General features: G+C 38.6%; 2 protein-coding genes across 7 annotated transcripts in view; one reads left to right on the forward strand and one right to left on the reverse strand.

The window, feature by feature from the left end:
• Positions 1–24,006, forward strand: part of kdm1b (lysine demethylase 1B) — a 111,516-nt gene extending 87,510 nt beyond the window's left edge. For 3 of the 4 annotated variants that reach the window (XM_072560893.1, XM_072560895.1, XM_072560894.1), the window contains 4 exons: positions 6,470–6,595; positions 13,741–13,863; positions 19,048–19,200; positions 21,894–24,006. In XM_072560893.1, the coding sequence (XP_072416994.1) occupies positions 6,470–6,595; positions 13,741–13,863; positions 19,048–19,200; positions 21,894–21,977 (486 nt within the window). In that variant the 3' untranslated portion in view covers positions 21,978–24,006. The remainder of the gene's footprint in view (positions 1–6,469; positions 6,596–13,740; positions 13,864–19,047; positions 19,201–21,893) is intronic. The other variant, XM_072560896.1, reaches the window with a different exon arrangement.
• The window catches only part of dek (DEK proto-oncogene), a 35,355-nt gene continuing 33,282 nt past the window's right edge, over positions 24,002–26,074 (reverse strand). For all 3 annotated transcript variants that reach the window (XM_072560900.1, XM_072560899.1, XM_072560901.1), the window contains one exon: positions 24,002–24,644. In XM_072560900.1, coding sequence (XP_072417001.1) covers positions 24,633–24,644 — 12 coding nt within the window. In that variant the 3' untranslated portion in view covers positions 24,002–24,632. The remainder of the gene's footprint in view (positions 24,645–26,074) is intronic.

The raw sequence follows: 26,074 nt of genomic DNA on the forward strand, positions 1-26,074 counted from the left end.
CTGAATAGTTGAATTAGCAACACTAACCTCTATTTGTGAAAATGTGAATGTAGTAGTTTTTGTCTGGGAATAAATGAAGAGCATGAGCTTGGTATTCCTGGTGAGGGTTGTTCCTACAGAGCGAGGTTTGTAACTGATTGCCCGCTATAACTAATCACTCCATCGTGGTTGAACAATTTTTCTACCACTCTGCAACCTCTATGCACCTTATGAAGCTAATACTGTTGTTACATAGGTGATGTCCCAAAAATAATTTTTGAATCTGCACCATTCAGTTCTCACCCAAATCGGTGATTGTGAAGGCAATGTTTTTTGTCTTTTTGGCTGTGAATGATCTATTGGCATCAGACCTGTAAGTAAAAATGTGGTAATTGTGGGAAACTGTCTGGTTAATAAATAAAGGTTCAATGCCAATTACAAGCTCTCGATTGTAATTTTGACATATGCTTCCCATTTGTACCTGTCTTTGAACAACATATCTAGTTTTGCTAAATGGGATGATTGGAGGCTGTTCAAAAGACAACTAAATAAACATTTTGATTCTGTGGGACGAGGAGACTAAAAACACATTTTTGCAACCAGTCAATATAAGCATCCCGTGCTGCCTCCTGTTATCCCTCAACTATAAGTTTAGTATGATCAGTAAATTTGACAGAATAATTGTTTTTGTAGCTGAGAAAAGGAGTAGATATTAAAAGTTTTGTACAAATGGTGCAAGCTTCAAAGAAGATCAAAGTAATTGCATTTAAAGTTTTCTTGTGTTCAGGAGAGATTGCAGAAGAGTGAAATGTAAGCATAACAGAGAATCCTCGATTATCTAGCATTTGATAATCCGAATATCGGATTATCCAGCAAGATCGTAGGGTCCCGATGCTTGGCTAAACTGTTATCTGGCATTCAGTTAACTGAATGAACTACTTCCTGCCCATATCTGGATATTCAAAGTTCCTCTGTATTTTAAAATTGGGCCAATCGACATAAATTAGAAGTTTGGTTCATTAAGTTTAGTACATGTCAGTGAAAACGCACTGAAAATGTGGTGAGATTTGAATAAATTGTGGAAGGCAAAACATGTTTTATACTTTTTTTGCAACCTTTTAAGTGAACATGATTAACAGGGAAATGTAGGTGCTATGTGCTTGCATCTTTAGAAACTGATAGATTGTCAGATCTACAATGAAAATAGGACAGTAGTTATCAAATAGGATAAAATGACAGATAAAAATTAGAAACGGATGTTGGCCATGAAAAGGCATTTATCAAACTGGAAAGGTTGTATGCTCCATGAAGATAACAATCTCTCAGTTTGTAAATGCTATAATAAGAAGCATGAGTAAATGAGGTAGTACAGTTGTGTGGGGTGTAAGGTGCATGTGCACAGAACTGGGAAAATCTGTTAACTGTAATCATTTAATGAACAGAATGGCAGTGGCATTTGATGAAAATTTATCATTTCAATGGTAGCAAGGAGATCCTAAATGACTTTATAGCCAAGGTCAAAACGAATACATAAGTAATTGCAGTAAATAATTGGATCTGAAAGATCAAGTTAAAATTAAGTCAACAATTATAAATATTAAATGGACCCAAATTATATTAATGTAAAATCTAGGGGATCTACATTTTAAAAAAGAGAGTAGGTGAATCTTAAACAGAAGAGACTATATGTAAATACGTAGATATTCTTGGCCTGTACATCTTTTGCAATCTCCATCTAGCAAATGCTGTGTCCCTCTTTCTGCCCCTCTGTTTGACAAATTGGTTTACAGTTTAAAATAGCAACAGACTCTAAATCATTGATTACTGACCTAAATGTGAAAGAAACTGCTAAGATGCTATCCAGGTTCAATTTGAGACTAAGGAATTATGACTTAACAACTGACTACATGTCGAAGTACCAGGACAGCAGGTCTGAGTAAAGAATATCAGCAAGTGCAGCTGAGAAACAGAGTTGACTTCATTGCAGAGGTTGAAGTCTGTATGTCCAAAGTTGCAAACGATCAACTGACTACAGAATGAAACCTGTAAAAATGTGGGAAGCGCAAAGGTTTGATGCAGATTATAATATAGGTAAATTCTGCTTGTAAGAATGATCAAGATATTTCAGTACTTGAACAGTGTAGACATTTTATTGTTATTGGCAACAAGCCAATCTGAAGAATTGCAATACTAGGCATTAAAAAATGTCAGTGTGGTCACCAAGGATTTCAATACATACATATGACTGTCTTTAAATTATTTAACAGTTGTGTTTCACATGTGATGAGCAGCTGAGAACCTAGAAACACTATTACCATCTTTTCTGCCAAGGCCATGAGAGTGCTTGAGAATGGATTTATTAGAGTTCAAAACTAAGGTTTCGTTAATATCATTGCTGTTGAAGTAAAGAATGTACATAAGATTACTGCAGATGCAGTGATAGAATCATCTGAAAATCTTCTCAATGCTTGGCATTCGGGATATTGTAATCTCAGACCAAGTCTGCAATTTGCAAGTGAGCAATTTAAAATATGTGCCGTGAATGTGATTTTACTCTTGTCATAAGTTCACCCTACTATCTTTAAACGAATGGAGAAACTAAGTGAGGTGTGCGTACAATAAAGACACCATCAAAAAGAATGAAGCCTTCAGTCTCACTATTAAACCAGAGATTACCTTGCCAAGACCTTCCCCACACCTCCACTTCTCGCCTTTAAACAACCACCAAACCTCAAACAGATCACAGTTTGCAGCAAACTGCCCAGTTTTCAGGACAACACCATACAACCTTGTGGTGGATGCTGCAAGATGTGTCAGAATGTCGACACCAATACCACCATTGTACGTGGGGACACCTCCCACCATGTACGTGGCAGGTACTCCCTTGACTTGGCCAGGATGCAGGCAAGGATGGCCTGAGGCAAGCTATGTTGGTGAAACTGAGCAGAGGCTAAGGCAATGGATGAATGGATACTGCATGACAATCAACAGACAGGAATGTTCTCTCCCATTGGAGAACACTTCAGCGGTCCAGGACATTTGATCTCAGACCTTCAGGTGACCATCCTCCAAGGCGAACTTCGGGACAAGAAACAATGCAAAGTAGCTGAGCAGAGGCTGAGAGCCAAGTACGGTCCCCGTGGGGATGGCTTCAATTGGGACCTTGGATTCATGTCACACTACAGGTGACCCCACTGCACTACAATGCCTCACTCTCTCCCATCCTCCCCCGTGCGCACGCACACATGCACCCACAAGTTGTGGGGTGAACTTGATCTGGCAGAATTAAATTTTATGTTGCTGTATGAACCCATGTAAGATTCTGTAAATCCCTTTTTTAGATTAGAATCCGTCTCAACATTGGGGCACAGACAGCCGTACACAGGGCACCTCACACCTTCAATGCATTATCTGGGCTGACATGGCACCTATTGTTAAAGTTCACTTGAGAATGTAACTTCAAAAAAGTTCTGGGATTTACATATGAAAGAACTGAAACCAACATGGTCATTCTAAAAGATGAGAGACTTAACAAACAATCCAGTTCTTCTTCAATATGTCATTTCAGTTACATCACACTGTAAACTTTTGCTATAAATTGTGTCTTATGGTCTTATACTCCACAACCACCCGATGAAGGAGCACAGCTCCGAAAGCTAGTGCTTCCAAATAAACCTGTTGGACTACAACCTGGTGTGTTGTGATTTTTAACTTTCTATGCCCCCAGTCCAACACTGGCACCTCCAAATCAAGCCATAGATGATCACCACTGAAGATTGAGACTGGCATTATTAGAGTTATTGAAGGCTGGATGACTAAGAACACAACTCCTATCTCAGAAGCTACAGTTAAACATCACTGAGTGTAACAATAACATAGAAAAAAGATATGAAGAAGAACAGAGAACCAGCCAGGCTAGAAACATTAGTAAACGATGCAAACACAAGAACTACCAGATCTACAGCCTGGGGAGAGAGAATGGATAAGAGATCAACACAGCACCCAAGCTAACGTAGATTTGAAACTGATCAAAGGATATAAGGAGGAAATAACAGTGCATTGATATTACTGAACAAGAAATCATAATTTAAATATGGAGTGATTTCTACAAAGAAGAGGAACAAGAGAACACTCTGCAATCATCCAAGAGAGGAAGTGGAAAGGAAGTGTGTGGAGCATCGAAAACTTCTTAATGAGACCAGAACCAAAGAAAGCTATGGCATCTGAGACTTTAGAAGGAAGATGTTCATAATGAGTTTAAAGATTTCAGGGAAGATATATATCTTGATAAAACATCCGAACATTCATGATGTATAAGGACATCTTTTTGTTATTCATTCCTGGGTTGTGGAATTTGCTGACTGGGCCTGAAATTATTGCCCAAAGAGCAGTTAACAGTCAATTACGTTGTTGTGGGTCTGGAGTCTAATGTTGGCCAAATCAGGTTAGAACGGCAAATTTCATTCCCTATATGACATCAGTGAACTAGATGGGTTTTTATGACAATTGACAATGGTTATACTTGATCATTATTTCACTAGCTTTTTTATTCCAGATTTTTACTGAATTCACATTGAGATTAGCCAGGCTCCAGATTACTTGTCCAGTGACAATGCCACTCAGCTGCCTTCCCACCTCCATTTATACACTGTCAACAGTGATACATAATTATCTAGAGACTCTGAGAATGTGGTCATTTGTGCAATAAATACAGTTTTAAGGAAAACACCTTGAACTACATAAACAGTACTTGAGATACTGAAACCAGTTAGACCTTATACACAAAATAAAGCGATTTGTATGTTATTGAAATTGAGACCAGCATTCTCTCAATGTTAACTTATGTGGGTATGGCTTAAGCCACTAAATGATGGGAACAAGGATAGAACATTGGTGTGGAGAAGCATTGCATACAGAGGACTGAAAGAAGCGAATAATTCAGTAATAGGAAGTTTTAAATGGGACAGAAGTGAGGCCATTTAAGATGGCTTTGACATAAATGCAAATAATACTAAATAAGAAAAACTGGTTCCAGTGGTGGACGAATTAATTTGAATAGGAAAGAGCAAGATTCAGAATGATTTGGAGGTGTTAACTGAAATGACCAATGCTACGTTACTTTCAAATAGGAAACGCATGTGCATATATATGTGGGAGGACATGAATATTATGATTGAGCTTTAAGGTCTAGTAAATACATCTATGTTTGCATTTTGTCCCCAAAATATTCAGAGTACAAAACAAAAGTAATTCTAAAAGCAAACACAGAAATTGCTGGAAAAGCTCAGCAGGTCTGGCAGCATCTATGCAGAGAAAACAGAGTTAACATTTTTGGTCTAGTGAACTCTGATTTCCCTTCACAGATACTGCCAGACCTGCTGAGTTTTCCCAGCAATTTTTGTGTTTGTTATTGATTTACAGCATTTGCAGTTCTTTTGGTGTTTAAAAGTAATTTCATGTTGCACTTGATCAAACCCCATCTAGAGTATTGTGTAGATTGAACCTTCCAATCATTGGAAGGAGATCATTTTTGAAAGGGATGACAAACATATTTTAGTGTACAAGGAGTGTATTAGTATTTCTAAATAAAAGTTCAAAATATGTTAATCCATGTAAATAGGACTTGACTCAATATGATGACTTAAAAACTTATCAGGAAAGCTTAAAGATTATTTTGCAACAAGCCATTCTATATATTTCAGTACAATTGTACTTTTGAACCATTATTGAAATCGCTCAGTTGACTTTGAATTCAGAGCTATATTAGTATCTTTATGTTGAGTAGCTATATATTGAGTACTGATTTTTTAAGATTTTTTTTGGATTACTTACAGTGTGGAAACAGGCCCTTCGGCCCAACAAGTCCACACCGACCCGCTGAAGTGCAACCCACCCAGACCCATCCCCCTACATTTCCTAACACTACGGGCAATTTAGCATGACCAATTCACCTAACCTGCACGTTTTTTGGATTGTGGGAGAAAACCAGAGGAAACCCACACAGACACTGGGAGAATGTGGAAACTCCACACAGAGAGTCGCCTGAGGTGGGAATTGAACCCGGGTCTCTGGCGCTGTGAGGTAGCAGTGCTAACCACTGTGCCACCATGCTGCCCATGATCTAGTTTGATAGACAAAAGCTCTGCAAAATTTCCATGAATATATTCTTGAAGCTCTCAATTGGTAACGTATTGAAATGTGATAAATTTAAAAAGAAAACTCTGCCGTCTGCTGCTACACAGAATTTTCCAAAGATAACACTTCATTACTTTCTCTCTTTTTTTCCTGCAGGTTCCTTTCTCAGTCACTGAGTGAAGGCCTGTGGAATTATGCACTTTGAAATCATTTTAAATTCAGATCTTGTGTTAATGCATTTAGAATCCTTCAACTTCTACCAAAAAGATAATCTGCATTCTTCCTAGGAATTGATTGGATACTTTTAAAAATGAGTTCCAATCACTGAAACTGAACTTTTTTTTTTGTCTTTTAGATTGCCCTACAGTTTCCATATAAATTTTGGCAGAAAAAAATTCAAGGAGCGGATTTCTTTGGCCATATTCCTCCCAGTCCTAACAAACGAGGACTTTTTGGAGTATTTTATGATATGGATCCACAAGTAAGTAAATTAATTTTATTGTTTGGTACTAATTTTAGTATAGTCGTAGAGTAACACAGCATGGAAACAGACCCTTTGGACCAACTAGTCCATGCTGACCATAATCCCAAACTGAACTAGTCCCACCAGCCTGCACTTGGTCCATATCCCTCCAAACATTTCTTATCCATGTACTTATCTAAATGTCTTTTAAACATTGTACTGTACCCACATCCACCCTTTCCTCTGGAAGTTCATTCCACACGTGCATAAAAATGAAAATTAGGTTTATAAAATCATGAGGGACATGGATAAGATAAATAGACAAAGTCTTTTCCCTGGGGTGGGGGAGTCCAGAACTAGAGGGCATAGGTTTAGGGTGAGAGGGGAAAGATATAAAAGAGACCTAAGGGGCAACTTTTTCATGCAGAGGGTGATGTGTGTATGCAATGGGCTGCCAGAGGAAGTGGTGGAGGCTGGTACAATTGCAACATTTAAAAGACATCTGGATGGGTATGTGAATAGGAAGGGTTTGGAGGGATATTGGCCAGGACTAGATTGATTTGGAATATCTGGTCGGCATGGACGAGTTGGACCGAAGGGTCTGTTTCTGTGCTGTACATCTCTATGACTCTGTCTTTTTAAAATCCCCCTTCCCTCACCTTAAAATATGCCCCTTAATCTTGAAATTCCCCACCCTAGGGAACGACTCCTGGCATTCACGTTATCTATGCCCCCTCATTATTTTATAAACCTTTTAAGGTCAAAATAAAGTCTTAATGCCCTGAACAATCATCGAAAGTTAAAGTAAATTTCAAGTAAAATATGGCAGTAATATTGCAAATGGGAAGAGGAGAGAAAACAGAAAATTTGATAAGCTTTTTTAAAAATAAAACCGTTCTTATGTTTTTTATACCAATGCCTAAACTATTAGGAGCAACATGATTCAATAAATCCAAAAAATATAATCGGTGTGTTTATATTGCAGTACTGATTTTGTTAAATGTCAAAATGATTTGGTATTCTGAATTGACAGCATTTACGTTGACAATGAATTCCGAGCACTGGTGACAGTAATGAAAGTACTGTATATATACCGAGTTAAGTGTTCATGGCGATGTTTGGTGGTATTGTTGTTGGATCAGTCGTCCAGAGACCCATGTATTATTCTGTGGATGCGGGTTTGAATCCCACCACAGCAGGTGATGGAATTTGAATTCGGTACTAATTTCAAAATCACAAGAACAATTTGTAATCTTTGAGTAACTGAAACAACCAGTGCTACATTCCCTGTCCTCCCATATACATTTAAATTTGCTTTTTCACATTGAAAGGAAGCAGAAGTATGAGTATTGTTGACTGTGTGAAAACACATCTTAATGTCTTTTGGAGAAGAAAAACTGCTGTCCTTACCTGGTCTGGCCAGAAAATAATATGGTGACTCTGAACTAGCCATGGAATGAAACCAGATGGACCAACTGGCATCACTTAAGTACTAGAAATGACAACATCAAACTCAGTACTATTAACCCTACAGAATTGTCCTTAACATCTGGTGGCTAGTGCCAAAGTTGAGTTGTGTCTCAGACTACTCAAGCAATGGTATAACTACTCACTGATTACATCCAGTCATACTCATGGAATCTTTCTACCTTACACAAACTGTCTCAAATAAAAAAAAACCCTAGATATATCCTGTCCCACAAGCAGGACAGGCCCAGCAGAGGTGGCAGCACTGTAATATACAGACTGCAGGCTTACCCTATGAGTCCCTCTACATTGACCCCACCACCATCTGTGCTAAACAAGATAGACTTTGAACAGATCTAGCAAGTAAAAATTGGGCAAACTTGATGTACTCTGGGCGATCAGCCAGAGTAGAATCATACTCCAATACAATCTGCAACCTCATAGCCTGGCATATCCTCCATTCTTAGTATTACCCTCAAAACAGGGGATCAACCCTGATTCAATGAAGATCATAGGAGGAAATGTCAGGAGCAACATCAGGTGTACCTACAACTGAGAGGTCAGCTGGTGAAGCTACAAAACAGGAATATTTGTGTCGAAACTGCATTTGCATCAACTGACAGAGCTAAGAAAATCCACAAATGAGGAATCAGATCTCAGCTCTGTGTCCAGCCATATCCAGTCATGAATGATGGTGGGCAATTAAACAACTTGGTGACACTAATATCCTCATCATTAATGATGGAGGAGTCCAGCACACCTTGTGAAAGTTAATCCTGAAGCATTTGCAACAATCCAGCCAGAAGTTGCAAGTAGCTAATCCATCTTAGACTCCTTCAGGTGTCCTGAGCATCAGAGATGCTAGTCTTCAGTCAATTTAACTCACTCTGTGATGTCAAAAAATGGCTGAAGGCACTGGATACTACAAAGGTTGTGGGCCCTGACAACATGCCAGCAATAACACTGACGATATGTGTTTCAGAGTTTGGTGCATCCCTAGGTAAGCTGTTCCAGTCTAGCTATGACACTGGCATCTACCTGACAGTTTAAAAAATTGTTCATGTATTGGCCTGTACACACACAACAAGACAAATCCGTCCTGGCTAATTACCATCTAATCAGCCTACTCTCAAACATCTATAAATGACCATTGACAATGCTTAGCAATAATCTGCTCACTAATGCACACTTCGGTTTCACCCAGAACCAGTCAGTACCTGAATTTATTGCTACCTTGGTTCAAACATGGACATAAAAACTGAATTACGGAGATGATGTGCATGTGACTGCCCTTGATATCAAGGCCACGTGTGACATTGTGGCACCAAGGAGCCCGAACAAAAATGAGCGGGGCGAGTCTCTCTGCTAGTTGGAGCCACACCCAGTACAATGGAAGACTAAACTTCATAAGGGATCATAATTCTTCAATTACACCTATTCAACTACATAGCCTCCCCTCGAGGGTTGCTTCATTATAGACTGCCTCAGTGCTGCTGCTCTGTAAGCCTCCTTTGCTTGGTCTGTGCTTTCTTGGACTCCAAAACTACACTCCGCTATTCATTCACAAGCTGAGCCTCAATTCTTCACTGACTGCTAGCTTCACCGAGCAAAACTGCCTGGGTTTTTCAATGAAGTCCAATCTTGTTCACTTGGAATCAGCTAATACCACTTGTCTGTCTTTCAAGCCCTGTTCTCCCAGATACACTGAAGCATCAATGCTTGAAGGCTTCTTTTGAGTGCCTCACAACTTCCTGTAACACTGAGCCAGTGACTTTGCATCCTGACTTCAACACTTCGAACTCAAGAACTTTCGGAATTACTAGAGAGCTACCAGCACAGAGTCATCCAACTGCTCTTGGCTCTACACTGAGTTGCCAGACACACAATCTGTGTAATTTACACAAGTGGAATGTTTGATCTGTCAGTTATGTAAAATCATGGTGCCCTAGTTGACCATGTGTGCAGAAAATATTTCCTACTACAGAAACTTGAGGTTTGTGTTTTGGAGCTCAAATAGTGGTTAGAGATACTGTGGCACATCAGTGAGGCTGAAAACCCATTTAGAGAGGTGGTCACACAGTAGCTCAAGAAACTGGATGAAAGAGTGACCACAAAGCAGTCAATGCGAATCAGATAGGTGGGGCAGAAGTCCACTGGGATCCCACTCAAATTGTTTTCTGTTTTGGAAGCTGTTGGCACTGGTTCCCCAAGAGAGTGCAAACAGAGCAAAGCTTCTGGCACTACAAGTGGCCTGAATGCACAGGAGTGGAGGAAAGCAGGAGTGATAGCAATAGGGGATTCATTAGTTAGGATAATAGACTAGTGTTCCTGCAGCCACAAATGTGACTCCAAGATGGTCTGTTGCCTACCTGGTACCAGGATCAGGAATGTCACAGTGCTATAGGGTACCTGGAGGGGGAGGATAATAAGGCAAAGATCACAATACACATTGGTACCAACAATATGGGTAGAACAAGGGATGAGTTATTCCATCGAGAATTTAGGCTGCTTGGTCGGACCTCAAAGGCATGGATGAAGAAGGGGCAGAACTGACAGCTAAACGTTGAGGTAGAGGATCTTCAGGAAGGAAGAATGTTAAAGGAAGTGGTCTTGCATTATTAATTAAGGAGTCAGTTACTGTAGTGAAGAGGGATGATATCTTAGAAGGATCATTACATGAGGCTTTCTGGGTAAAGCTTTTTTATTTCTTTGGCCACAGGGGAGATGCTAGATCACTAGAGGTCAGCTAATGTGGTTCCACTTTTCAAGAAAAGTGTTGCTTGACCGTTAAAAAGAGAGAAACCAGAGATATACAGACCAGTGAGTCTCAAATCAAGAAACTATTGGAAAACATGCTGAAAGAATTATTCTTCACTTGACAAGGCAAGGTGTGATTAGTGATAGTCAGCATAGCTTTTTCAGGGAGAGGTCATGCCCAAGAAATTTGAATTTTTCAAGAGGGGACCAGGAATATTGAAGTGAGGGTAGTATCGTAGATGTAGTTAATATGGATTTCAGCAAAGTCTTTTACAAGGTCCCATATGGAGGCCTGATAAGGAAGGTAAAAATCACTCCGGATCCTGAGTGACATGCCAAGTTGAATCAAAATCGGCTGTGGTAGGAGACAGACGGTGGTTGTAAAGGTTGTTTTTGTGACTGCACAGTGGTGTTCACTGGCTTACCGTCAGAGATCAGTGTATAATGGCCATGATATGTATAAATGAAATAGATGAGAATGTGGGGGAAATGATAAGTAATTTTGCAAAAAAAAAAGGTTGGCAGTGAAGAAGAATGTCTTAGATTACAGGAGGTTTTAAATGGATTGGTCATTTGACAGATCAATGGCTGATAAAGTTTCATCCTGAAAAGTGTGCTGTGATCCTTTTTCCAAAGTGCAACAAGATGAAAGAGTAATCAATGAATGGTAAGCTGCTAGGACAATCAGAGGAATAGAGATCTGGGGTGGTTTCCCACAGACCTTTTAAGGCAACAAGTTAGTAATGTAATTAAAGTGACACATCTTTTCTAGTTGTGGAAGATTACAAGAGCACTGAGGTTATGTTGGAGCTGTGCAAGTTTGGTTCAGCCACAGCTGGAGTACGGTGTGCAATTCTGGTTACCACACTATAGGAATGATGTATTTGCACTGGCAGGATTGCAGAAGAGATTCACAGAATGTTGCTTTGGATGGAGCAGTTTTGCTATGAAGAGAGACTAGATGAGCTCTGATTGTTTTAAGAAGTCGTGAGGCCTGATTGAGATGTTTTAAGATTGTGGGCCATGGACAGAGTGGAATAAACCAACTTGTTCCCCTTAATAATGAGGGGCCAAAATTTTAAAGTGACAGGCAAGAGGTTTAGAAGGAATTTGAGAATGCTTTTTTACCCAAACGGTTAAGAGAATCTGGAATACATTGCCTTGGAGGGTATTTGAGGCAGGAAACCTCTCAACCTTTAAGATGTACTTGGATGAGCATTTGAAATGTCATTAATATTCAAGGTTGTGGGCCCAGTGCAGATTTAGAACAGTTTTTGTCAGTGCAGACTCAATGGGCTGAAAGAACTCTAAAATTTACCTGCCTTCCCAGCTGGACAGCACTTCTGATATGGAATCTGCTTCTGTCTCTGTCTTTGTCTTTTTCCAACTTGCTATAACCTTTTGAGCTGCACTTCATTGTCCCCCAAACTATCCTGAAAACCTTGGAATAAATCCCTTGCTTATTGCTGGGCAGAACCAACTGTTGCTAACATTCTGAACCAGTCAATTGTAGCATGCTTGGAGCTCTGCATCTAAAGTTAAAGCCTAGGAATTTTGGAGATCTATTTCATCACAGATGCTAGCAGTTGCAGAAGTTAAATCTATATAAAGGAAGACCTTACATTTATACGGCAATGTTCACCACCTCAAGATGTACAGCCAGTGAAGTACAACAAGCCTTTGCTTTGCACTCCTAATCTGTTCTTCAGAAACAGAGTGCTGAATGAAAATTGCTTTACATATGACAGATAATACAGCTGGGTAACAATCCTCATTTGTAATTTTCACATTTCTTTATTATTATTGAAAAAATAATGTTGTCAGAGGTTTTAGTCATGAATCCATTATGGCAAACGGAAGATTACACTTTAAATCTTTACAAGAATTTATCCCAGGAGAAACCGATGTTGGTTCGTTGGTTGGCAGATCAACGCTGGTCAGGTGTTGCTGCAGAAAAAGCAAGGCAATAGACTGGAGAGCCAGTGTTTCCCTGTGGCTTTCTCCATGATAATGCCTTGACAAATCACTGTGGACTTGACATCACTTAGCATCCTTTTCTCCTTTTTGTATGAATTTGAAATGATTTGACATTTGGCATTCTTGTCTTTATTCTGATGAATGCAATATGAAAAATGTTGGCTGTCTATTTCTCCTCTCAGCAATAATTTACTAAATCATCCTGTTTACTAATTCCTGCTTTTGACTTGCTGTCACTCCTGAATTTTTGCATCCCTCTGCCCTCCCACTTGCCACCTCTCTGGAACACAGCTGAGTTTGAAAATCCTTGCATCTCTGCTAAAATAACATCATATAAATAACCATCTTCTCCCAGGCATTGCTTGCTATCTTTCTGTTCTGTCATTGGGTGAGGTGCCAATCATTTATGTTGTTGCCATGCAGCCTGATTGGCTGGATTGATCAGGATTATCAGAATACTCTATGTGCCATAAATGCAGCATTAATCAAATGAGCAGCACTTGATGGGCTGGTGTACAGTTGGAACAGGTGCTTATTTTAGAAGGAGCTTTGTGATCTGATATTCAATCAGGATGTGGATAATTTCAGCAGTATAAGAATTGTTGGTGTTTAAGGAAGAGATCATATTTCTACAAAATGAGCAAAACCAGCTTGAATTGCATCTCAATGTTGAAAACATCATAAGCAAAGTTTGAGCTAGTTATTATGTATGGGCTTTTCTGGGCCTGAAATTATTTCTATGCACATTGTCATATTTGCTGAGCTTGAGAGGTAGGGGTTCTCAAGTACATGAATTATGCCATTAAAAATAATCAAAACACATCCATTGATATCATTACCTAAAACCTTAGTATATCGTCCTGACGGAAAATTTGTTTTTGTTTTGTCCTTTGCCAACAGGTCATAGGTTACTTTTACATGTCCTATATTCATACCATTTGTACATGATTTGAAACTTGCAGGGTGAGCATTGTGTTCTGATGTCTGTGATCAGTGGAGATGCAGTGGCTGTCGTTCGGGATATGCAAGAGCAGCAAGTGGCTGAATTATGTATGAGCGTCCTCAGAGAACTGTTTAAAGAAGAGGTAATATAATAGAGAATTAAAATACTATTAAATAAATTATTTTTCAAAATTCTTTTTTTCCTTGCAACATATCAAGTAATAATCTCAAGTTTTGAGATTAGTTACTGATGCCTGGATGCATTCATACAACTGTCTGGGTAATCCCAGTATTGCAAATAGTAACATGTTCCAAAAGCAAAAATGGCACAGACAGCAATTAAACCTAAATATCAAGCTTCTGTTTGGGTGAAAAGTAGGGCAAGGCTACCATAATTAAATATTTTGAAGATTTGCATGATTGTTAATTTCACTGCATGTTGTATTAAATTGCTTTACATCTAGAAGTTTTTATAGGTGAGAACAAAGAAAATAGGAGTTGGAGTAGATCGTAAAACCATGGTACCATTCAGCAAAATCAGACTGATCTTTTGTATCCTCACCATTTTCTATTCTATCTTTAGTCATAAATCAGCTTGTTAAGTCAGAGAATTCCAAACATTGAGTAAAGCAACTTCTCCTTAATTCAGTCCTGATTGGTCAACCCTTATTCTATTCTGAGGATATGATCCATAGTTACAGTACTACATCTCACTGGGGTGGCATGCTGGAAATCGAGCCCTGTTATTCCTGGAGTTGTCACAAAAACTAAAGACTTGAAGTAGTATACATCCCTGAAAATACCAGCCTTTCAGACCCAGGTTGACTGACCTGTACTTAAAGTATTATTTATGACATGCAACAAGATTCTACCGACAGGTAAACAATTATGAACTCTTGATGTACAATTCGACTAATGAAAACTTTAATCCCCTTATAAATTTCTACTTATGCATACACATGCATCAAGGAAAAAAAGGGTGTTATAGACGGAGGGAAAAACTAGTTCCCATTCACCACAGTTGCTGAGATGATTCGAATGATTGTGCTGGTCAAAATTCTGCTTCACCATCTTCTTTCTCCAAATCCTCTTTCTGGTTTGCAAGATGCACAGGTGGCTAATTCACTTAGAGTTACCAATTAAAAGTTACAGCTTACATCAACTGAACGCAAGGTAAACTGATTTTCTTCAGGCTTAAAAAGTGTTATTTACTGCAGAGAATAGAGAGAGCTTCTGAGCTGGAGGAGATCTGATGATTTCTCTGTTCCTTGTTCACAGTCTCAAACTATTCAGCTAACTGAGAACTAATAACATTGGCAAGAGAAGGCCTTAGTGAACGATAACTGGTCACTTTTCTACAGACCAATCAGCTACTTGTACCAATCAAAGCTCCATCTATACACAACCCCTTGGAGCCAGTCACACTTTAACCATTGCTCAACATGCAGCTGTGAAAACTATTGTTGCAGTGAGTGGTGTTACTTGCTTTTAAAACATGCATCAATCTTCCAGTAAGCCTTCGGTTTTACATTTAATTTCTCAAACAGCCCTCAGAATTTATGTTGAACTGAGATTCACTTATCACCATCTTACCTCATGAATCAATGTATAGGCTTTCCTCAGGTTGGGAATGGGTTCCATTCTTGACTGACTTCACAAATTAATTTGAACACAAGTGGAACACAATGCTAGACAACATAAAATAGCAATTCTTACATATAAGAAAATGTTCACAAGTCAAATTTTTAATCTGATTATTAATGTATACTTCTATGGAATCATGTTCATAAGCATGAGCATGTGTAAATCAAGGATCCCTATCGTAAACTGTAGTTGTACCCCCCCGCCCCTCCCCCCACAAGGCAGATATCTTGTTCTGTAGCCAAGGACACCAAAATCATACGCAGTAAACCAGTGTGCTGACATAATCGCGAATTTTTATTGTATTCATTCATTCAGAGGAAGATCGTACTAGCTGGCTAAGCATTTTTTATTGCCCATTCCTATTGACCTTGCAAAAGGTGGTCATGAATTGCTGCCTTTAACAGTTGCAGTCTATTTTGTATAGGTACTTCCACAATGCTCTAAGGGAGGGAGTTTCAGGATTTTGACTCACTGTGGCACAGTGGTTAGCACTGCTGCCTCACAGCACCAGGGTCCCAAGTTCAATTCCAGTCTCGGGCCACTGTCTGTGTGTAGTCTCCTAGTGTTTGTGTGGGTTTCCTCCAGGTGCTCCAGTTTCCTCCCACAGTCCAAAGATGTGCAGGTCAGGTGAATTGACCATGTTAAATTGCCCAAAGTGTTAGGTGCTTTAGTCAGAGGGAAATAGGTTATTCCTCAGAGGGTTGGTGTAGACTGGTTGGGTTGAAGGGCCTTTTTCCACACTGTAGGAAATCTAATCTAAAAAATACCAAATGTTGCCTTCACTATCCAATCTACCTGCAAATCTACTTTCAAGGGACTATGAACCTGCACTCCCAAGATCTTTGTTCAGCAACACTCTCTCAGACCTTACCATTAAGTGTCAATGTCCTGTTAAGATTTGCTTTCCCAAAATGCAGCACCTCTCATTTATCTAAATTAAATTCCATTGGCCCATCTGATCAAGATCCCATTGTAACCTGAGGTAACCTTCTTTGCTGTCCACGACACCTCCAATTTTGTCATCTGCAAATTTACCAACAATACCTCTTAGTGAACCCAGCACCAATCCTTGTGGACTGGTCACAGGCCTCTAATCTGAAAAACAACCCTCCACCACCACCCTCTGTCTTCTACCTTTGAGCCAGTTCTGTACCCAAATGGCTAGTTCTCCCTGTATTCCATGAGATCTAACCTTGCTAACCAGTCTCCCCTGGAGAACCTTGTCGAACACCTTACTGAAGTCCATATAGATCACATCTACTGCTCTGCTGCCATCAATCCTCTTTGTTACCTCTTCAAAAAACTCAATCAAGTTTGTGAGACATGATTTCCCACGCACAGAGCCCTGTTGACTATCCCTAATCAGTCCTTGCCTTTCCAAATACATGTACATCCTGTTCCTCAGGATTCCCTCCAGCAATTTGCCCGTGACTGACATCAGGCTCACCGGTCTATAATTCCCTGGCTTGTCCTTTTTACCTTTCTTAAATAGTGACACCACATTAGCCAACCTCCAGGCTTCTGGCACCTCACCTGTGACTATCGATGATACAAATATCTCAGCAAGGGGCCCAGCAATCACTTCCCTAGCTTCCCACAGAGTTCTTGAGTACACCTGATCAGGTCCTAGGAATTTATCCACTTTAATGCGTTTCAAGACATCCAGCACTTCCTCCTCTGTAATATGGACATTTTTTAAGATGCTGCTATTTATTTCCCCACATTCCAAGTACTCCTCCACAGTAAACACTGATGCAAAATACTCTTTTAGTATCTTCCCCCATCTCCTACAGCTCCACAGAAAGGTTGCCTTGCTGATCTTTGAGGTGCCCTGTTCTCACCCTGGTTACCTTTTTGTCCTTGATGTATTTGTAAAATCTCTTTTCATTCACCTATTTGCTATCTCAAGTTCCCTTTTTGCCCTCCTGATTTCCCTTTTAAGTATACTCCTACTGCCTTTATACTCTTCTCAGGATTCACTCAATCTCTCCTGTCTATACTTGACATATGCTTGCTTCCTTTTTCTTAATCAAACCCTCAATTTCTCTAGTCATCCAGCATTCCCCACACCTACCAGTCTTTTCTTTAACCCTAACAGGAATATACTGTTTCTGGACACTTGGTTCTCATTTCTGAAGGGTTCCCATTTTCCAGTAGTCCCTTTACCTGTGAACATCAGTTTTTGAAAGTTCTTGTCTAATATCGTCAAAATGGGCCTTCTTCCAATTTAGAACATCAACTTTTAGATCTGGTCTATCCTTTTCCATCACTATTTTAAAACTAATCGAATTCTGGTCACTGGCCCCAAAATGCATCCCCACTGACACCTCAGTCATCTGCCCTGCCTTATTTCCCAAGAGTGGGTCAAGTTTGCACCTTCTCTAGTAGTGTTGAGCATCTTGCACTCATCCAGACAAATATTTCCTTCACACTTGATTTTTGTCTTTATGGACGATGGACAGGCATTGAAGAGTTAGGTGAATTATCCATTGCCGGATTCCTCGATACTAACCTGCTCTTTTAGCTACATTGTTTACATGCCTATTCCTGGAATTCAGCAATTGTAATCCATTGAATTTTAAAGGGTATTGGTTAGATTCTGTTTGGGTTGAGGTCATTGCAAGAATGATCTCTATTTTTACATCAATGTCATTTCTCAACAAAGCAAGACCTAAATAACCAATTTTATGCTGTTGTCATTCCTCAGATAAACTATATTACTCAATCTTTGGCTGCCTTTGGCAGGAATACATGTTAAGCTGTGCAAAGCAATCCTTTAAAATAAGATAATGGGCTCTTTTGTTGCAATGGTAGTGTTGAGCTAGAAGGCCTGTATTCAAGTCTGACCTGCTCAAAAGGTGAGTCACAACACAACTGGACATGATTTGGAGATGCCGGTGTTAGACTGGGGTGTACAAAGTTAAAAATCTGATGAAGGAGCAGCGCTCCAAAAGGTACTGCTTCCAATAAAACCTGTTGGACTATAACCTGTTATTGTGTGATTTTTAACTTTGTGCACAACTGCACAGGTTGATTTTTTTAAAAATCATCAAAGTAAGTGACTTAAGAACAACTTGCACACTAAGTAGCTCCTTTTAACATGATAAAGTGATCTTAGGTGATTCATAGGAGTGGTTCCATCTTCTAAGACATTCATGTAAAGACACGTTTGAATTTTAAGTGTAATTAAAACCTGTTTTTTTTTGTATAATTTGATTTTGGGCCCAAATTACAAAAAACAACTCTGATGGCAAATGATGCATTTTGATGAAATAAATTAGTTCTGAGAGTCAGTTGATCACATCAGGACTATATTACCAAACCTGTGTTCTGAAGTCTAATTCAGACTATTGGAATGAGTTATGTTTACCAATCTTATAACTATTGTGAAAGTAACATTTGTCAACTTGCTCATATTTCATTCAGCTATCTGGTGTAAAAACTCACTAATGCAGTTGAATGTCTACAGCCAAACCTTGGACTGCTATGTTATGTGTTGTGCTACTGGTCTTCATTTACTAATTAACAAAAAGCTTCATTAACTTGCATTCAATTTTTTTTAATGACCAGTAAATTCTTAATTTATTAATGCAGGAACTACATAAAGAGGTACTTCAGTACTTTGTTTTGAGCATTTGAGTCTTTCAACATATTAAAACCCTAGACATTAAATATCATTACAGGAAGTCCCAGATCCAATCAGATATTTTGTTACACACTGGAGCAAGGACCCATGGGCACAGATGGCTTACAGCTTTATAAAGGCAGGGGGAAGTGGTGAGGCCTATGATATAATCGCTGAAGATATACAAGGAAAAGTGTTTTTTGCTGGGGAGGTAAGCTTGTCATTCAAAATTCAACTGCCAATTATTTGTACACTTCTAAAAATAATTTTCTTTCAAATTCTGACTTGTTCTGAAGTAGTAGTGAAGGGATTCCTAAATTTAAGGAACACAATGCATTTACGTAACAACTTCCAAATCCTCTGTATGTGACTACTTACACATGACTGAAGTACTCAGTTTTTAAACTTCCAAGGTTAGCTAAATGCTAAATTTAAAAAATTGTGGTCTATGGACTTTGTACACACTTATGGCATTTATGATGCGCAAATTGCTCCTTGGCTGGTAATAAATGCATAAATTAACTTATGCCTTGTACTTCCTACAATTAAGTTGACCTAAGTATTGAATGTAAATTTAGTTTGTCTACAGAAATCTGACTCTTTGACTCCCTGCAGTAATGGTATGATTCTGCACTATTTTCACTAAAATTTGTACAAGACAAACCAGCTTTGCTTGCAAAATGGTTGGAAATTTTCTGAATTAACTGTGATACAAAATCAAAGGGTTTGCTCTTGACTAATATGATTTAATTTTACAATTTATTCCTGTGTTACCATGGTTATTTTCTAATGTTTGTATTCAGTGGTGTTTAAGAAATTTTCTTTTGAGCAATTAGTTTTGATTGGCATGCTGTTTCAAACTGTCTCTGCATTCACAATTAATTTTAATACTGGCTATTTTAATTCACTGCCATTGGAAAGGACTGCATTGGTTTCTTATCTCTAATTGCCTAAGAAAATGGTGACAAGCCACCTATTTTAACTGCTACAATTCACGTAGTTGCATTGCAGTGCTGTCAGGTGTAGAGTTCCAGGATTTTGAGCCAGCAATAGTGAAGAAATATATAATGATATAGCCCTAAGTCAGGATGGTGTATGACCTAGAAGTTTGTTGCAAGTGTTGATGCCCTGTGCCTTTTGATAGAAATAATTTGGAAAGTGTTTTTGAAGGAAGCTTGGTAAGTAGTATATCTACTCGTGCACATTGCTTCAATGTTTGCAGCAGCAGAGGAGCTGAAAGTTTAATGAGGAGCCTGCTTGACTCACCTCATGCACCAATGTGCAGTTGAACTGTATTTAGAGCTACATGCATCTAGGCAAGTGGTATTCCATCAGATTTGTGACTTTTGTATTAGGTGGAATTCAGTAAGTTATCTCCTGCTTCTGCTCTTATGGTCTTGATGTGGCTGGTCTAGCTAGGTGAATGTAACAGGGATGTAGTCAGCTTTTTAAGAGATTATTAGATTAGATTACTTAGTGTGGAAACAGGCCCTTTGGCCCAACAAGTCCACACCACCCCGCTGAAGCGCAACCCACCCATACCCCTACATTTACCACTTACCTAACACTACGGGCAATTTAGCATGGCCAATTTACCTGACCTGCACATCTTTGGACTGTGGGAGGAAACCGGAGCACCCGGAGGAAACCCACACCGACACGTGGAGAACGTGCAAACACCCCACAGTCAGTCAGTCACCTGAGATGGGAATTGAACCCGGGTCTCTGGCGCTGTGAGGCAGCAGTGCTAACCACTGTGCCACCATGCCACCCACAGCATAAAGGCATGATTGCTTTAGTTGTCATAAATGATATTCATTACTGTAATTATTCATGAAAATTTCCATTTGACCTTAAAGATTATTGAAGCAGTTGAAAATGGTTTAGCTAATACAGGAATTTGTGCAGTAAAGGGCTGAGGTGATTGGGGTCCATGACTACAGCCAACTTCCTTTCTGCCAGTTATCACTCAAATTGTTGAACACTTGATTAAATGTTGTCTTGATGTCTGTGAACATCCTTATCACAGCCTCTGGATCTCAGATTATTTTGTCCAAATTTGGATTTTTTAAAAATTTAACTCATTTGTGAGCTGGCCAGTATTTAGTGCCTGTCTCTAGTTGTCCTTGACAGGGTGCATATTAGGTTAACTGGAGGATCCCTCAAAATAGTTATTGAATCACTCGCCATTCAGGACTGCATGCATTTTAAGTACAATTCTAGCACTACACACAAGGCACAGTGAATTTTTTTTAGTATAGAAGTCAGTGCCATGCAGAGTTAGAAGTGTAGTCACTGAGCTTAGGAGAGAGTGTAGGTCAGTTCTGAATTTCCCATTGAGCATAGATGTGCCAAACATTATACCGATCACAGCAATTTCTCACCTAGGACTGTTTTGGTCACACTTACCATTGTAATCAGACTGGCATAATAGATATGAAAACAAATGACAAATCAAACAGTAAATTGACTTACTTGAAGGACATAGTTTAAATGCTGTTAAATAAATTCTTGTATGCTTCAATTTGTACAATGACGAGCATGGTCTTAACAGCAAAAACATGAAAATCACAGACCTATGTATCATGACCAAAAATACTGCTTCCTAAAAACTTACCTTTCAAAATATTAGAAATTTGTTCAGCATAAGGCATTGCTGTCAGCACCTGACACTTGTACAAAAATTTGATTTGAAACAAAAGGACTGAAGGAAACCTAACTAATTACATCTCCTTGGATGGGTCTGGTTTGCAGTTCCAATTTGGAACATTTTAAAAGCTAAAAGCAATGAGGCTTTTGGTTTGACCAGCAGCTGCATATAATAGCAAAACCAAGTTATTTAACAAGTAATACTCAACATTTTAGTTTATTTCACTGTTTAAAAATACATTTCTTTTTATACAGGCAACTAATCGACACTTTCCGCAAACTGTTACTGGGGCCTACCTGAGTGGAGTCAGAGAAGCAAGTAAAATTGCTACATTGTAAAAGATGACTTTGTAATTTATAACTTAAAGTACAAGAAGAAAATGTACATAGAGAGTCTACATTTCTAAACAAATTATTGCTGATTACTATACAAGTCAAGTTTTAAAGATCACAAATTCTTGGCAAAAACTCATGTTTGAATGTGCAAAATGAATATCACTTTCAAACTGTCAGCAAATAAGTGGCAAAGCTTCACATGAAGACATGGAAAACTAGACCAATGCAATACTCCAGTTCCATTTATAAATGGTGTGGGCAAAGCTGCCTTCACACTAATTTATTTAATAAAGTTACTGAGCAAAGCTCACAATATTAACAAGAGGTCGTACTTGAGCGTCACCAGCTACTTCACAGGGTTTGAACTATGCAGTTTGTTTTGTACAATTAGCATCTTTGATTCTAACATGTTAAAATAGCTGCCACAGAAGCTGAGCAGGGAGAGTTAGTTAAGGAAGCATTCAATGTTTGCATTGTCTGAATTCCAGCAGTTAAGATTTGTGACCTGATAATGCAGAATACTATCTTAAGATAAAATGTAAACTAAAGCTGGTTTCTCCCATGACTTGGACATGCCAGTGTTGGACTGGTGTGTGTAGAGTTTCTAAAAAAGAAAATCACAACACCAGATTATAGTCCAACAGGTTTATTTGGGTGTGCTACTCCATCAGGACACCCACCTGATAAAGGAGCAACGCTCCAAAAGCTAGTGCTTCCAAATAAACCTGTTGGACTATAACCTGGTATTGTGATTTTTAAAAAGCACCAACTTACCCAGGTGGGATAAATCCTCTTGCTTTGGAAATGCTGAGCAGCAGTGTAATGCATCACAGACTCTGGACCAAGTCACAATGTCAGGTAAAATATCTAGTTTCCCTCCCTATTTGAAAACCTCAAATTGAGACAGAACTGTTTGGAATGATAAATGAATAGTTTCTTTCTTACTTTCATTAATAAAACCTGTGATTGTGCAGTAAGTCTGACACTGCCTTTTCTACTCAGTTAATCTGGGCTAATTATTTTTGTAAAGTGTATAGAATGACAAATGCAAGGATAATAATCCTACTTGAACAAGGTTAAAGCTCCTGTATCTTTGATTTTATATATGGTAAAATACAGGATTTTCTAGACCTGTAACTTAAATCCTGTATATAATTTGATGTAAATATTTAGTTAATGTTCAGATCACCTGTCTGTGCAACCAAATGAGTAATAGTGCAGAGTCAAATGCTGTTGAACATGAGTTATGCAAGATTAATAGGGTAGTTTTATTTACAAAGCAAATGGACTAAATTAGTCTCAATATAGTGACAAACATCATTTAAAACTCCATCACTAAAAAAAACTCAGGTATTTTAACAGCTGTCCTCATATTCCACTGGTCAATTACACTAGACTGAAACAATACTAAATTACCAATGTAACTGCCTCAGCCTACCTGCTATTTAACTTGTTGCAAAATTCAAGCCAGTTGCATCAGTACCAAAAAAGTTGTTTACTATCTGGCATTGAGTTTTTCAGGACCACTTTAAATCTGGGATTAGTAATACTCAAGATACCAATCTCCTGGGAATACCAATTAAGTGATAGTTACATTCAATGTTGTACTGTTATTTCTGTATCTAGGTTTGAATGTCATTGTTTGCATATCATTATGTAGCAGAATATCAATGTCCTTTTGGTAGATGAAAGGTACAACATCTGGTCTCAGTTTCAATGCTAAAATTTTATCTGTTGAGATTGTTTAATTCAATGATTGGGTTTTAAGCACAATTGACTAACCAGAGTAGACTGAACAAAAATACCATCAGGAGGAGGAGTATTCTTGTACTGTGATAACATTTAATCATTATTACAACTTAATTTATGTTTTGAGTATTTGTTTCTCATCACTTTAAATGGCCTTGCAGCAAGATGGAAGTTTTACTTTTTCCATTAGAAAGATTACTTTCTGTAAAGCATTAATAATTTTGATCACAGTTGTTAATCAAAAAAGGTGCTCAAGTAAAATTAAAACATGAACTACCTTTTCTTTTCATGTGTACAAAGTTTTATTTACTCTTGGGAAATTAGGGTAGAAATTGGTCAACAGAATCTTCAATAAGTTCTACAATAAGAACTTAGCTTACAGAAGTATACATACTGCATCTGCAATAAAATTTCCCCTGACAAGATTAAAACCATGGCCTTACACTGAAGATATTTAAATACAAAAACAAAGATTAAAAATTAAATTGAACAGAGCACATGCAAAAAAAAGTGTGGCAACTTAAAGCTACAGAACAGGCTAAAATATTTTTCAATTCAATTAGTTGGACTCTAGCTGGTGAAAAATGAGACATGCCTAACACCTAAGTAACGAATGTTCTAGGTAACTTTATTCACAGCTCTAGATTCAAATGTACACTTTCAAACATTTAAAAAAGCTAGTAAAGTAACGTAAAACTCAAGTCTTAAAAGTCAGATCTATAGCAATTGGTTGAAAGATGTTCAATTTACATTGGGATGAGACAACCTATATAAATCTCACTGGCTTGCAAAGAAATACATTCTCTTCTCACTTCTGCTGGTGTTTAACAATCCCATTTCACAATCCATGGGAACATGGTAATGGAGCCTTCTCAACACTCTGGTTTCTTTGAACTAGGAGAAGTTTCATCACGAAATCAACTGAAAAAATAAAAACTGAAATGAGATGCTTATCAATATGCTTTAAAAAAAATTGTGGAATGCACAATGGAAACCATTCCCTCCTTGTAACTCAATGCCTTAAAGCAGGAACAGACCTCTACTCAAGTTATAATCATCACTGCAGAGGAGTCTTGCTTGCTTTCAGCTTTTCAAAGACTAACTAGTTTATAGATCAGAGTGATTGTTTCACTCTGCAATGTGATGTGCAGGAATGTCCTAAAGCGATTTAAACAATTCTTCTCCGCTATTCTCTACTTGTGATGGGCATTACTATTAAGTTTAAATCATGCTTCTGAAAATTATTCGAGTAGCTAATGTGAGGATCAGTGTTAGTGAAGAGTGTAGTAGAAAAAGGTGGTTGAGGAACACTGGCAGACATTTAAGAAAAATTAGATTCCCTATAGTATAGGAACAGGCCCTTTGGCCCAACAAGTCCACACCAACCCTCCGAAAAGTAACCCACCCAGACCCCTTGCCCTCTGCACACTATGAGCAGTTGAGCAAGGCCACTCTACCTGCCCTGCACATCTTTGGATTGTGGGGGAAAAAAACCAGAGCACGTGGAGGAAATCCACACAGACAGTCGCCAGACTCTGGAATCGAACCCGGTTCCCTGGTGCTGAGAGGCTGTAATGCTAGCCACTTAGCCACCATGTTATGTTAACATAGAAATGTCAATGAATCACAATGAAGGCATATTTCAGTGAGAAAGGAGGGTTCCAGGAAGGGGCGAAGTAAATGATAATTAACTAGTGCAATTAAGGATAGTCATCAGATTATCAGTTTTATTTCAACATGGTAAAGATTAGTAGCAAGCCAGGGAATTGGAAAAGTTAATATCAAAATGGACAGCAAAAGTTTCTGGCCTCAATAACCACAACCCTCTTCCTCTGTGCGAGCAGAGTTTGCCCCCATTTTGATTTTACTAGAATTCCTTGATGTCATACTTGGTCAAATAAGGTCTTGATGTTGAAGGCTGTCATTCTCACATCACTTTAGTGGTCTAATAGAAGGCAGTTCGCATAAGGGGTGGATTTTCATAATTAATAGCAATTACACCACAATGATCCCTGGTGCAGTCACTTAATTACTATACATTAGTGACTTGGATGAGGAAAATGAACATACAATAGCTAGGTTTGTGGCTGACAGTCGGCACACATATATAGACAGGCTAAGTGAGGAGACAAAATTATAGCAGATGTAATACAATGTGTGAGGTTATGCACTTTGCCAGGCAGAATAGAGTACTATCATTTAAATAGAGAAAGGCTGCAGAAAACTACCAAATGGGATTTAGGAGCCGCAATCCATGAATCAAACCTAGTATCTAGGTTTAGCATTTAATAGGAAAGGCAAATGAAATGATCACCTTCAAAGCGAAAGGAGCACAGAAGTCGATAGCTTTT

The sequence above is a fragment of the Chiloscyllium punctatum genome, chromosome 41, assembly GCF_047496795.1.
Source record: "Chiloscyllium punctatum isolate Juve2018m chromosome 41, sChiPun1.3, whole genome shotgun sequence".
NCBI lineage: Eukaryota > Metazoa > Chordata > Chondrichthyes > Orectolobiformes > Hemiscylliidae > Chiloscyllium > Chiloscyllium punctatum.